Source organism: Cervus elaphus, chromosome 1 (assembly GCF_910594005.1).
Source record: "Cervus elaphus chromosome 1, mCerEla1.1, whole genome shotgun sequence".
Lineage (NCBI taxonomy): Eukaryota > Metazoa > Chordata > Mammalia > Artiodactyla > Cervidae > Cervus > Cervus elaphus.
In genome coordinates this window covers 77,263,544-77,277,317 of record NC_057815.1, presented here as the reverse complement: position 1 = coordinate 77,277,317, position 13,774 = coordinate 77,263,544, and the positions used below count along the sequence as shown (strand labels likewise).

The window sequence follows — 13,774 nt, the reverse complement described above, 5'->3', positions numbered from 1 at the left end:
TATGGATACCAAGAAGACATATAACGAGGTTGGAGGCTTATAGTAACACTTGAGATTATATGAATGCAAGTTGTCAGAAGAGTTTAAAGAATATCAGTCTTGGATGTGTCATTTTGCCTGTAAACTCGAACAAGTAATAGCCACTCAGCTGGTTCATACAAATGAGGGAAGCAGAAGTACTAAATGCTTTGTAGGGTTTTATAAATATTTATTTACTTATTTGGCTGTGAAAAGTGAAAGTGAAAGTTACTCAGTAGTGTCCAACTCTTTGCAACCCCATGGACTGTATATATATATATATATATAGTCCATGGAATTCTCCAAGCCAGGATACCCAGGGGTCGAACCCAGGTCTCCCACATTGCAGGCAGATTCTTTACCAGCTGAGCCACAAGGAAAGCCCAAGAGTACTGGAGTGAGTAGCCTATCCCTTCTCCAGCACATCTTCCCGACCCAGGAATCAACCGGGGTCTCCTTCCTGCATTGCAGGCGGATTCTTTACATTCTTTACCAATGTACTATGTCTTACTTAAGGTGTGTGAGATCTAGTTCCCTGATCAGGGATTGAACCTGGGCCCCCTGCATTGGGAGTCCAGAGTCTTAGCCAATGGACCACCAGGGAAGTCCCTTTATGGGATCTTGTAGTGATATGCTGGATCTGGTTTGTACAAGAGTCAACTCTGAAAGTTGCAGCTATTTTGTGAACCAGTTGTTGAATACATTCATTATACTAAAAATTGAATTTGATAAAGTTATAGTTACATGATATTAAAAACAAAAGTAATAACATAAGCAGCTCTCATACGCACAAATAACATAAGCAGTTCCAGTACACACAAATTTCAGTTACCACAGTTAGTTAAATAACACCAGTCCATCAACAACATGTTTGAATTTTAGTTATCACAGTATATTTGCTATGAGTGATTGCATAAAGGACAAACTTCACCGATGGCGGCTCAGTCCATAATCACTAGGTTAATAATGAATGCGCTTCATGACCAGTGACCAATCACACTGCCCCTTCCAAAGACTGTTGGTAATTGACCACTGCTCATCTGTTCATCAGTTCATGCCAACAGCAGAGTATGTAGTTGTGTTAGCTTCTTGTCTTCCTGTAATAAGCCCATGTGACATTTTATAAAAATGGATAATGGAAAGAGGGAATTGGCCAAAAAAAAAGAGGGAAGCATAGCAGAGATATGAAAAATGGCAATGCTAAAAGTCAAATTTGACTCAAATGTAAATGGAGTCACAGAAGAGAAAGCTAATTGTGAGAAGGCTGACATGCTGCTGTCTGAGAGACTGCACACACAACCAGAGGAACTTAGTGAAAACAAACTCATCAACACAAACAGCAAAGTGGTCGTGACAAAAAACATGAAGATATCCCAGAGAGGAAGTGATGCCAGCGAAAGAATTCACATTAGAGGACTTCTCAGAGATATTTCATGACATTCAAAGCACAAAGGATAAAATGTAGAAGCTGATCTAAAATTAGAAAGGAGGGTGAATTCACCAAGATATAGGAAGGATGCATCATAGGTTCTACAGTGAGAAGAATGCAAGCACCATTTAAACGTTTCAGTTTTTTACAAAGAAATAAAACTTTAAAACTCTAATTTTCAACCCTTCTAATGTCTTAAATTAGTATACTAGTATAAATATTACCCTTGGTACTATAAATATTAACCTTACTATTTTTTCCTTTCCATAGGTACATGTATAACCAACAGCAAGAGCACTTTTAATGCTTTACCAAAAGATACTCAAGATCAGGTAACAATTATAATTCTTCCCATTGAGTATTAAGATCACTTTGCATGGTTTCAACTTGCATGGTCATTTTTACGATCCCCCACCACTGTCCAAAAGGAGAACTGCTTGTCTTCAAAACTTACCTCTAATTATTTCACTACATTTTACTATTATCTGTGTTCTTGAAGTTATTTAGGTCTATTGAATTTACATCTGTTGTAACCATTTGATGGATGTACTAGCCAATGGTGCACATCTCTTCCCAACATTATGACATCATTCATGTAAATAGCTTGAAATGCTATGATGGGAGTATTTATACCATGGAAACTTGCAAACACTAAATATTAGACTTTTTATTGTTTTGTTGACTTCCAAGACTTAAGTGATGAAGAAAATGTTACTGCAGTTAAAAGCGTATCATGTGTGTAGCTATACATTATAAATAGCACCAAAAAACTGAGGGAAAGCATATTCTTCCATGTATTAATACTGGAAAACTATCATCAGACTGGGCAAAGAATTCACTCACGTTGTTGATGAATAAATGAAGTTACAACATATATCTTTTTTATTTCACTTTGGTCTTAAATGTAAAAGAAAATAGCAATGAACATTCAGGTCAGAACTGCCCTTGTTCATCAATAATATAAGCAATTCTTTGCTAAATCAGATAGTAGTAATATATTTATTCATAGCCTGATTTTGTCAAATTGCAGCTGAAATTATAACCATATGAGAGTCTGGCAAAACTCAATGAAAGCTTTCTGTAAGAATCAACAGACTAAATGAAATTTATAATAAAAGTTATTGTATATTTGGGCTTCCCTGGTAGCTCAGATGATAAAGAATCTGCCTGCAAATGCAGGAGACATGGATTTGATCCCTGGGTTGGGAATATCCCCTGGGATAGGAAATGGCAACCCACTCCAGTATTCTTGCCTGGAGAATTCCATGGACAGAAGAGTCAGGTGGGCTAGAGTCCATGGAGCCACAAGTTTGGACATGACTGAGTGACTAGCATTTTCACTTTCATTGTGTATTTTATCACTTGTCAGTTATGTGCTGCATATTCGTTATATTATAAAGTTTATAACAAACTTATATATGTACATATACACACAATCCCTACACCCTGCCTCCTACCACAGGCAGCTGTTAAATATTTACCAACACTGTGTTTAGTCAAAGTAACGAGGTGAAACATCCACAGCTTTGGAGTCAAACAGGGACTTGCATTTCAGCATTGTTTCTGTTTCTTTCTGTGTTGCTTTATAAGTAAGTTACTGAGCCACTCCAAGCCTTTTCCTTCTTCTGAAAAACAGTAAAAAATAAAGAGGGATTTTGGCACAGGAAAGGGTGGTCATGAAGAAGACAATGAACATTAAAAGGCTTTGGTACAAACCAGATACTGAGCAACTCTTGCTTTGTGCTGTTATCATTTCCTTCCCCTTCTGGTTGCAAGTCCTCCAAGGCTGATTTACTTTGCTGGATATGAAGTAATTCACACATTTTTGGACCACGTGGCAGGTATACAAGGCAGCAGAGGAATGGATGGATGAATGGATATCTCCTGATTCCATGATAAACCAACCCATCTAATAACTCAAGGATTCATCGAGACTGGAAACCCTTTCTCACTTTTTCTAACTCTATTTGCAAAAGTCAGAAACATCTCACTTTATATTATCAGTGTTCATGGGACATGGTCTACACTGCCTTACCTCTAATGTTCTTTAATGTTGGCATGGGATGGAACCAGAAAGAAAAATTACTAGAGAGCTCTTACTCCCCCTGCTGGCCGCACTACAATATAGCAATAATGAAATTAAGGGAATGATCAAATGTGAAAACTGAAAGGAAACTCAAAAAAGAATAATTATTCCAGCAAACTGGCTACCCACAAATCAACTCTGGCCTGCACATGACTTGTGTTTGGCTTACACAATATTTAAAACAAAAAATTGTTTAATTAGTTGCCAATACTTTACTGACATCCATACTCGTTTTCTCAGAAAACTAGAAGTTGGCAGTCACTGGGTATGCCATCCTAAATGTGTGTCCTCCTCCCTTTGGACCTAACACCCCACTTGGCCACAGTTCCCACTCAATCTTCTCTACTTATGTTGTCGTCTGCCCAGCCCTCGCTGCTTTTGAAAATTTGCAACCCCAAACTATTACCAAGGAAGCCCAAACTTGCTTGAAAACGACCACCTAGATTAGTAGCAAAGTAGATAATAAAATTGTGCTTCCTAAATTCTGATCAACAGATTTTTATTGATCTCATTCATTTATTTAACCAATGTTTTAGTGCCTGCTAGGGCCAGGCACATAGATCCAAAGAAATGGTACATACAAGATAAAAATGTCCTTTGCATTCAGAGTTTTAGTTAGTGGGAAAAGCAGACAAGATAATTACAAGAAATAATGATAAAAATGATGAAAGAATATGGGGACTACAATAGTAAGGCTGGAGCAGAGTTCCTGTTCTTACTTCATCACCTCCTTTAAGTTAATCATCATCATAATATAACACAATTATTTCTATGATTTACTAAATAATGTCCCCAAACCCTAGGCTCATTTATTCGACATTCATTGGACACAACTGCTGAACAATGGAGAAACAGCAGTAAACTTGCATTTATTAGATGAATTTTCCCAGGCACGCCCTCATCCTTCTTCCTGGTCAACTGCAATCAGTGTGTGAGACTGAGAGTCAGAAGATGGGTTAAAGAAGGTGAGTAGTAGTCGCTGGGCAAGTATCTCTCTGCAAAAACAGGAGTCAGGGACGTCCCTGGCAGTCCGGTGATTAAGACTCCTAAAGCAGAGGACCGGGTTCGATCCCTGGTCAGGGGCAACGAAGCCTGGTGCAAAGCAACTAGAGAAAACCCACATGCCGCAAGGAAGACCCAGTGCAGCCAAAAACAACTTTTAATTTTAAATTTTTATTTATTTAAAATTTTTTAAGTATTAAAAAAAAAAAAAAGAACCAGAAATGAGCTTGAGTAATGGGGATGCAGGATTAAAACTAAACTAAGAGAAAAGATCTGTCAACAACACCCATGACACCATGACACCGTAAGTGGACGGCACTACAGAAGACAAAGGAACTACCTCTGTATCATAAACATTACTCAGCTGGGTCCTGTGAAACATGGGAGAAATGACTAATTCCAGATCCAAGGCAGAAAAAATACAAGGTGAGCCTGAGACACCGTACGAGGCCAGAAGGCGAGGAAACATTCAGAGACTAATGTGGTAATGTCAACAAATTCCAGTCTTGATCCATGAATCCACAATGGTGAGAGAGACAGAGACAGAGAAAGAAGCTGGAGGGAGCACAGGGAGAGAGGCAGAAAGCCTTTGTAGAAGAAAATGATGCCAGGGAAAGAATGGAGAAGGAATGGTGGAACTGAAAAACCACCCTCTTGTAACCCTCAGTGTAATTGATTCTGACAATGATCATGCATGGACTCTAAAGCCAGTGAGCAAAATATTACTGATACTGCCACAGTACCAACCCCACAGATGACAAAAGGAGAAATATGCTAAGAATCTCTTTATCTTAGTGTCATAGCTGATAATGGACAACCTGACATTATGCGTGGGCCCCTTAATGTGACGTAATAAGCCACAACTACTCCTACAATTCTTGAAAAGGAGCAGTCTAATCAAGCCACTAGCCCCAACTTGTACTTAACAGAAATTCATGCTACAATTAGCATGAAGAAACAATCAGAGGGACAATGAAGGCTATTCTAGTCTGAACTCTTCAAAAAAAACAAAAGCTACGTCATTAAAAAAAGACTGTTCTGAATTTAAAATAGAGAAAAGTGAAGCCACTGTCGTGTCTCTTTTCGACCCAATGGACTGTAGCCTACCAGGCTCCTCCATCCATGGGATTTTCCAAGCAAGAATACTGGAGTGGGTTGCCATTTCCTTTTCCAGGAGATTTTTCCGACCCAGGGATTGAACCCGGGTCTCCCGCATTGTAGGCAGACACTTAACAGTCTGAGCCATCATAACCAAATTCGATGAGTCAATCTTGGCTGGCACCTAGACAGGGGGAATGGGGAGATGGCTATAAAAGACATTCTTGAAACATTTGGGGAATTTTGAATATGGATGGAAACTAGATGTAACACCTAATTTTGCCAGGTGTTATAGTTTTGTGATTAGTTGAACAATGTTATTCTTAGAAAGCGATGCTTGCTTGCCTAAGTATTTAGGGGTCAAGGGCTACTTCCAAACCTCTTCTCTGGTCTTCAGTGCTCTGGCCACACAACTGTTCGCTACAAGTCAGTTCACGGTGTCTGCTTTCCATGAACATAAACGATAAAATCCAGACCTTTGGCAAAAGGCCTGCATTCCCACCCCTCTGGCTGTCCTCTAGCTCCCACCCCGCTTACACTGAACTTGGACCTCACAGGCCACTTTCCTATTCTGCCCGTATTAAGTCTCATTCCCACTTAGTGCCTTTGTACTTGCTGGTCTCTCCGCCAGAAACTTTTCCCTCGCGTGACTGACTAGCATTCTTCTTGCCACAATTCAAATGCCATCTTCTCACTGAGGCATTCCCTGACACACACCCTCTAGTCACTTAACCAGGTTACTCTATTTTCTTCATTCTGCTTAGCCTAACTAAACTTACTTACTTTAAATTTTTCCCTCCCACAAAAAGGGAAGATCTGTAAGAGCAAAACAATCTTCTGCTTTGTCCACTGACATATCCCTAGCATAGAATGCTGGGAAATGGTAGACGCTTCATAGATTATTACTGAATGACTCACGACACACCTGCCATGTGACAGGCACTGCTATATGCTAGGTACTGGCTGAATGCTTTACAGGTGTTGCTCAAAGAATTTTTAAATCTCTTTAGGAATATTTTATAATCCTCATTTCAATTCAGTCATTCAGTCATGTCTGACTTTGCGATCCCATGGACCGTAGCATGCCAGGCCTCCCTGTCCATCACCAACTCCCAGAGCCTACCCAAAGTCGTGTCCATTGAGTCCGTGATGCCATCCAACCATCTCCTCTGTTGTCCCCTTCTCCTCCCACCTTCAATCTTTCCCAGCATCAGGGTCTTTTCAAATGAGTCAGCTCTTTGCATTACGTGGCCAAAATATTGGTTTCAGCTTCAACATTAGTCCTTCCAATGAACACCCAGGACTGATCTCCTTGTAGTCCAAGGGACTCTCAAGTCTTCCCCACCACCACAGTTCAAAAGCATCAATTCTTCTGCACTCAGCTTTCTTTATAGTCCAGCTCTCACATCCATACATGAATCCATTTAAATGGCTGAATATTTCCTAACTCTCAATAAGCCAATTTACCTTCAAGTGAATTGCAAGATCTGGATTTTACCTACATGTAGGATCGGAATGTTCACGTAATTTTTAACAATTCATGGCCATAAGAATGACTAAATTGAAAGAAAAACTATATACAGTGTGTGAGGATGTAAAGTAACTACTACTCATAAACTGCTGTTGGGTGTAAATCACTTTGAAATACTGTTGGCAGTATCTAATTATGGAAAACATCTGTACACCCTGTGACCCAGGAATTCCACACCTACATGTATGCTCAAAGGAAATGCATACATGTTCACCAAAGATGTGAAGAAAAATGTTTGTAGCAGCACTAGTCCTAATAGTCAAAAAGTAAAAACAACACAAATGTCTATCAACAGAACAGATAAATGATTATATACGCACACAGATGAATACTACTTAGTAATGGGGATAAACAATTCATAACTACATAAACATGGATGAATCTTAGAAATAAAATGTTAAATGAAAGGAAGCCAGACACCAAATATATAACGAAGTGTGTATATCTTATATATGCCAAGTAAAGTTCACTGAGATTGACAGTATGTATTCTCACCGGTGTGTGCTGGTGGGGCGCTCCTCAAGAAACTTTCCTACCGATGTTTCTCTAAACCTAAACTTTTAAGTATAAGATGGTGTTTGAAGGCAACCTAAACTGGCTTACTACAACCACATCCCTTTGAAGTCTCATGTTTTATATCTTGAAAACACATGTGAGTTCCATATTCTTCCCTCATGCACACTGAACAGAAATATTTACCTCAAAAAATATTCAAGGAAAATGGGCCCCGGTTATCTTGTGATTTGGGCTTCCCTGGTGGCTCAGACAGTAAAAAAAAAAAAAAAAATCTGCCTGCAATGCAGGAGACCCGAGTTCGATTCCTGAGTCAGGAAGATTCCCTGGAGAAGGGAATGGCTACCTGCTCGTATTCTTGCCTGGAGAATTCTATGGATAGAGGAGCCTGGTGGGCTATAGTCCGTGGGGTTGCAAAGAGTTGGACACGACTGAGTGACTAACACAGTATCCTGTGGTTACAGCACTCTGGTACACTACCTCAGAATTTAAACGAACTGCCGGACAGTAGTTTGGTAGTTTGGTTACGGTTAGGGGTTAGGCAGCCTGTTCACATCTCAGATTCACCAATCATTAGCGCTTGGGCTTTGGGCAACTTACCTAGATATTTGGAGCCTATTTCTTCATTAACATAATAAAGGTAATTGTCTATCTGTCTCACAGGTGGACTTGAAAATTAAGTGAGATGATATAAGTTGGGTAACTCAATCTTCCTAACCTCTTCCTTCCCTACTCTGGAAGTAGTACTGGGGTGGAAAAAAAGTCAACAAGCTGTTTGCTGCAATATATATATTTTAATTCAAAGTGAATCGACAGTAATACACCATAAATTCTTATTTTGACACTCACCAAAATAGTCACCTGGAAAACCCGCTTTTTGTGACAAAGTACAGAAGGCTTGGTCACATTTAAATCACTGAGAACTAGAGAGAAATACTATCGCAAACCGTAATAGACATTACATCCATAAAAATTTTCCCAGTCCTTATTGTAATATTGCACAGTGCAATTGCTACATGGCAAACTAGTGTAGCATAGAAGTAAAAGCAAAAACAAACAAACCAAAGAAAGAAAGCCACAAGTCTAAAATTGTTAAACAGTTAATAGCTCAAACTTAGTAATCAAACCTATATCATTGGGTTCTTTAAAACAAATCTTCCTACACCTTGCAGTGTATGATTTAACTTTTACTTAACACAAACCAACTTTAGAATTAGTAGTAGAGATTTTTTAAATGAAAAAGTTTTGCTACTACAGTAACATACTTAAACACCCTGAAGGAAAAAGAAACAAAATACCAGGATATCTAATTAAAAAACAATTTGTAAATTAAAATAGTATGCAAATATCAACTTGGAATTCATGCAGTGTTTTATTTAAGAGAGCATTAACACAAAAGAAAACTGGTAAAAAAAAAAAGGTTTTAAAGAGGGTACAAATCCATATTCTTTTGTCAATATGCTAAATTTAGACTTTAGCAGGATCTTGGAATTTTTTTTTTTTTTTCTTTTTAAAAAGTCCATGATTAGAATCAGCTAAGAGCAGTGTATTTAACTCGGGTACGCCTTTACCAAAAAGGACTGTTATATTATGAAAACACTGAAGTTTATCATTTACTGTCAATTTAACAAGACATCACAGTCTTGGAACTGAAATACAGAAAATATGACATTTCAGGGTAGTAAACACAGCCCTGAACAAAAAAAAAACTGTGCCAGTTTTGTACCTGGTACAAACATCAATCTTTTGCCCTTGGTGTTTCTTAAACATGCGCTGCCAGCACTGATTCTTCTCCAACAAGCGAGCAGATACCAGTAAACTGCTGGACCAGATAAATAAAATTAGAAGGCTGTGGAGGGCAGCAAGTTTACTTAAATAGTGACTCCATAAATTTGCCATCTGTAAATAATCTTTTAAATTAATCTTAGGCTATTCCTTTTTATGTGTAATATATATATATTTCTATTTATATAAAATGCATAGAATTGATTACTAAAAACACTGAAACTTGTGGGGAAAATTAAGTCCTTCATTTTCAGTGTGACTAAAAATGTACTGCTGGTTTTTATTTTATGATCTAATACTGTAATTTTTAAAATTAATATCAGGCACATTGATTTCATCGATGATTATTAAATAAAACACTGCTTGTATTAATGGAGTAAAGAAAAGTTTATCCATTATTAGCTTATTGTCAACGCTGTACTAGATCTGTACTAGTGGTATGCAGTTCATTTATCAAAGAAATGCTGTAAATCCAAAACATTTGGAGAGTTTTACACTCAAATGCTTTGTCCTGTTTCTTCCAGTAAATGGTATAAGATTATATTCCAGATTTTTAAGGAAAAAAAGTTAAGTCAAGCCTGCAAGATACAGCTTTCTCAAGTGTCTACAATGCCAGTATGAAAATAAAAAATTAAGTTACATTGATACATCCAAGTTTTTTTATATGCAGTGATGAGCACAAACATTAATAGAGATAAAATACTGATGCAAATAACACACCCCAAAATAACATACGCAATTATTTTCCATCATTTACAATACAGTAGTTACAATGACACTCCAAACAGAAAAGCAAAGTAAAAAATCAAAACCCCAACTTCTATTTCATGTAATTAGACTTATACAGAAATTAGAAGGCTAAATAACAACTAGTTAATCACCTAATTTCACAGCTATCTGAAGTGGCAATCGTTATATAGCAGCTTATCTATGATACATTCAAGATAAATGATACAATTTATTACTTGCCCATAAGCTAAAACACAGCCTGTTTAATACCTTCCTTTAAATTCCACCTCTACACTACAATATACTTGAGGTCTATGCAAAAAGTAGCTACCTTTTATATAGGAAATGGATGATTAAGTCTTTGGTGCTGTAAAAGCAACTTCATTTAAACATAACCACCACCACCACCAAAAAAAAAGTAAAGAATAAAGAGGGAAAAACCCAAGACATACTTCCTAGGAAAAAAAAGCATGTAATTTCTGTCCCTGACGGAATGTATTAAATAAGCAAACACCACCAACAAGCAAAACAAGTACTACAATGTAAAAATACTAAAAAAAAAAAAAAAACCCCTCTCACATGCATAAATGAAAAATTGCACACAAAGAACTCACATCTTTTCAAGCTTCAATAGTAAATATTCTGCTACTATGTATTAAATACTGCATGGTTTGCCCAAGCTAGGATGAAACCACATCATGAATCAATGAGCATTTTGCATTTTCTTTCATTATCTACTCAAAGTCATGCCTACTGCATCTCTAAACATTTTATTAAATCCAATTATACAGCAAACACTCCCAAAATAAACTTAGATTGTATTGCAGTTTCACTTAACAGTATATAAAATGCTGTGTTGTGACAGATATCAACTATTCATTAGATACTGAATCAATTTTTCTTAAGCACTACTACCTGCTTGCTTTTCTTGAAGCTAGATCATTCTGAAAAAGTCAGACAGCAGAATTCAGCTATTGCAAACATGCTGCCCTCTTAGTAAGGAAAAATAGCTACAACCTGAAATCATACCACACAAAACCAAAAATGAACATTACTCTATCAAAGGAAACTAAAGAGTAAGTCTGAATTTTTAAGTGCTGCAGTCCTCAACATTTATATATAGTAATAACATTAACAACCTCAAATATTTAAGGCACTATGTGTGGGAACGGTTTACAATGCAGCTGAGATTATTAGAACAACATTTAAGAGCAAAGTCTAGGCAACATTTTGCCCATGCAAAGACACATGCAAATGTAAAGAACAATAGCTCAATTTCTTAGGTAAGTGACCCAACATTTACACACTAAGACACAGATAATACAATTCACTTGTATGCTGTGATTCTGACGTATGTGCATCTGTTGCTCTAAGTCTGTACACAGAATGGCTTCCCAAATATGGACGTGTCTTGCACTAGTTAGAAGGCAATTTTATAAAAAATAGCAGGAGCAAAAACTGGACTTCTGCTCCCATAAGTCACCTGTCTAGAGTTACAACATAAGAAGATAACATGACCAAAGACAAGTTATACCAAATGTGCAAAACACATTAAAAGTGAGTTTTTTTTTAAAGCTCAAAGTTGTTTAAATTGCACCCAAGTCTACATGATTCAAAAATAATTTTCTTGTGCCATGGCTAATATTTATTAAATACCATGTTTTATTTTTAATCAAATGTTTATATCATTGAGCTTCCTCAATATACTCTTGTGAGTTTTCACATATATGGATACTGGCTGAGTTTGGTTGGACTCAATGGAAATCCAGTATACGCAGGTGACGCTGCAATGTAAGAATGTGGTGGGAAGATTGGTTTGTACTGAGTCTGATGAATGGTTGGGGATGGTAACAGACGGGGGTTTATGCCCACTGGGACTTGGTGAACTATGCCACTGGGATGGGAGATATTGTAAGTCGGATGCTGTAACATAGGCCTTGAGGTACATGGAGAGGCTAAGAGGTGGGCCACTGGTGCAGCACTACTGAGGGCAGCTGATGATGGGTATGGAAGTAGAGTAGGCTGTCCTCCGAGGTGCGTACTTGCAGCCAGATGGGCGTGCACAGCTGTGTGATTAGGACTTCCATGAGAAAGAGTGAAAGGATTACTGGTGACGCTAGTAGGGATATAAGCTTGCTGCCTTCGGTGTCCGAAGTTTCCATTCCACTCCTGATGCCCAGACCCAAAGTGCTGAACCTATTCAAAAACAAAAGACGAATTACATGTTTTATAAGTCACAAAGAAGAGAAAAAGGGAAATTAAAAGATACTGTGACTAAAAACCTATAGGGGATCTCTCAGATCTTAGCTTACATTAAGGATAGAGAAGAATTCTCTCAGGTTCTCTAAAGAAAACCTAAGAACCTAATCTTTCGAAAGAATTCAAGTTACATGGATAACCTGATAATTATCCTATTATTAAGCCAATTACTTTTCAGTCACTTGGAATAATGAAAATGGAAGTGTTTATTAAGATTTTACACAGTTTGAGAATCTTTTTCTCCCAATTAAAAAACTGCTGAATTTGAATCCCAAAGACTCATAAATTCACAAACATACCTGACTAAAATTCAAATGCTGTTGTTGGAATGCTGATGTCAATTTTTGCTGACGATTACCAACTGTGGAAGGCTGGTTTAATCTTCCAGGGGCAGATCGTCCTTTTATTAATGGCTGGCATATAGAATCTGGCAACAACAAAATATTAAGAGAGTAGGTACTTTTTCCTTCTCATATAAAAATTATGAAAGGTCTTTAGATATTTTGCACAACAGTGATCTGAGAACCTTAAAATTAAATAAAAAGTAAAGATCTCCTAGTTTCCAAGCGCTGGATAATTAGAAAGTATTTCTTTTGTACAACAGATTTGGCAGGGACAACTCAGAAATTCAGAGATGACTTTTGGTTCTAATATTTCCAAATTAAGACCTTTAAAGGGACAATCAGGAAAATAGAGGGGACTCAGTTTACCTGTGTTTGCCATATGCTCATCGGCATTTAATCCATTTTCTAGTCCCACTGGTGGCACCACAACAGTACAAACAGCTGGTTTGGTTTCTGTGTTAGCAGAAGTTACCAACTCTGCGTTTTGATGCGTGTCCTCCACAAAACTGCTCTCTGCAAATGGACTGTCATGTCCTGAAGAGTCTGATGTTGGAGAGCCGTCCACAGTATCACAGCCACTTTCTTGTTCTTCATCTGACATACTAAAAGAAAATATTTGTACCAATGTTTTTCAACCTTAAATCTAAAGTTTTAAATCTAAATAATTTCCTTAAATCTTAATAATTTCCAAACTCCACCAAATTCATAAGATCTTATTAAATTATTTCATACCTAATTACAACTTCTTCCTTACCCCAAACATATTTTTCATAGATTCCCTAGACTCTCACATTAATTCTCTATTTGTACTGCTAACACTAATTCTGTCTGTTTAGGAACACCCTCTTGGCATTTAATTTTCCCTCCTCTTTTCACTAGATCCTCAGTAGCAGTTCATGAAATCCCATATTATAAACTAAAGAAGATTTCATCAAGATACTACAAAAAAAGTACTGTTCCAGACAACTGAAATGAAATGT

General features: G+C 37.4%; 1 protein-coding gene across 7 annotated transcripts in view; it reads right to left on the bottom strand.

The window, feature by feature from the left end:
• Positions 1-8,451: 8,451 nt before the first annotated feature.
• HIPK3 (homeodomain interacting protein kinase 3) overlaps positions 8,452-13,774 on the bottom strand; it is an 83,182-nt gene continuing 77,859 nt past the window's right edge. For all 7 annotated transcript variants that reach the window (XM_043908867.1, XM_043908871.1, XM_043908869.1 and 4 more), the window contains 3 exons: positions 13,161-13,396; positions 12,750-12,877; positions 8,452-12,387 (listed from right to left, as the gene is read on the bottom strand). In XM_043908867.1, the coding sequence (XP_043764802.1) occupies positions 11,911-12,387; positions 12,750-12,877; positions 13,161-13,396 (841 nt within the window). In that variant the 3' untranslated portion in view covers positions 8,452-11,910. The remainder of the gene's footprint in view (positions 12,388-12,749; positions 12,878-13,160; positions 13,397-13,774) is intronic.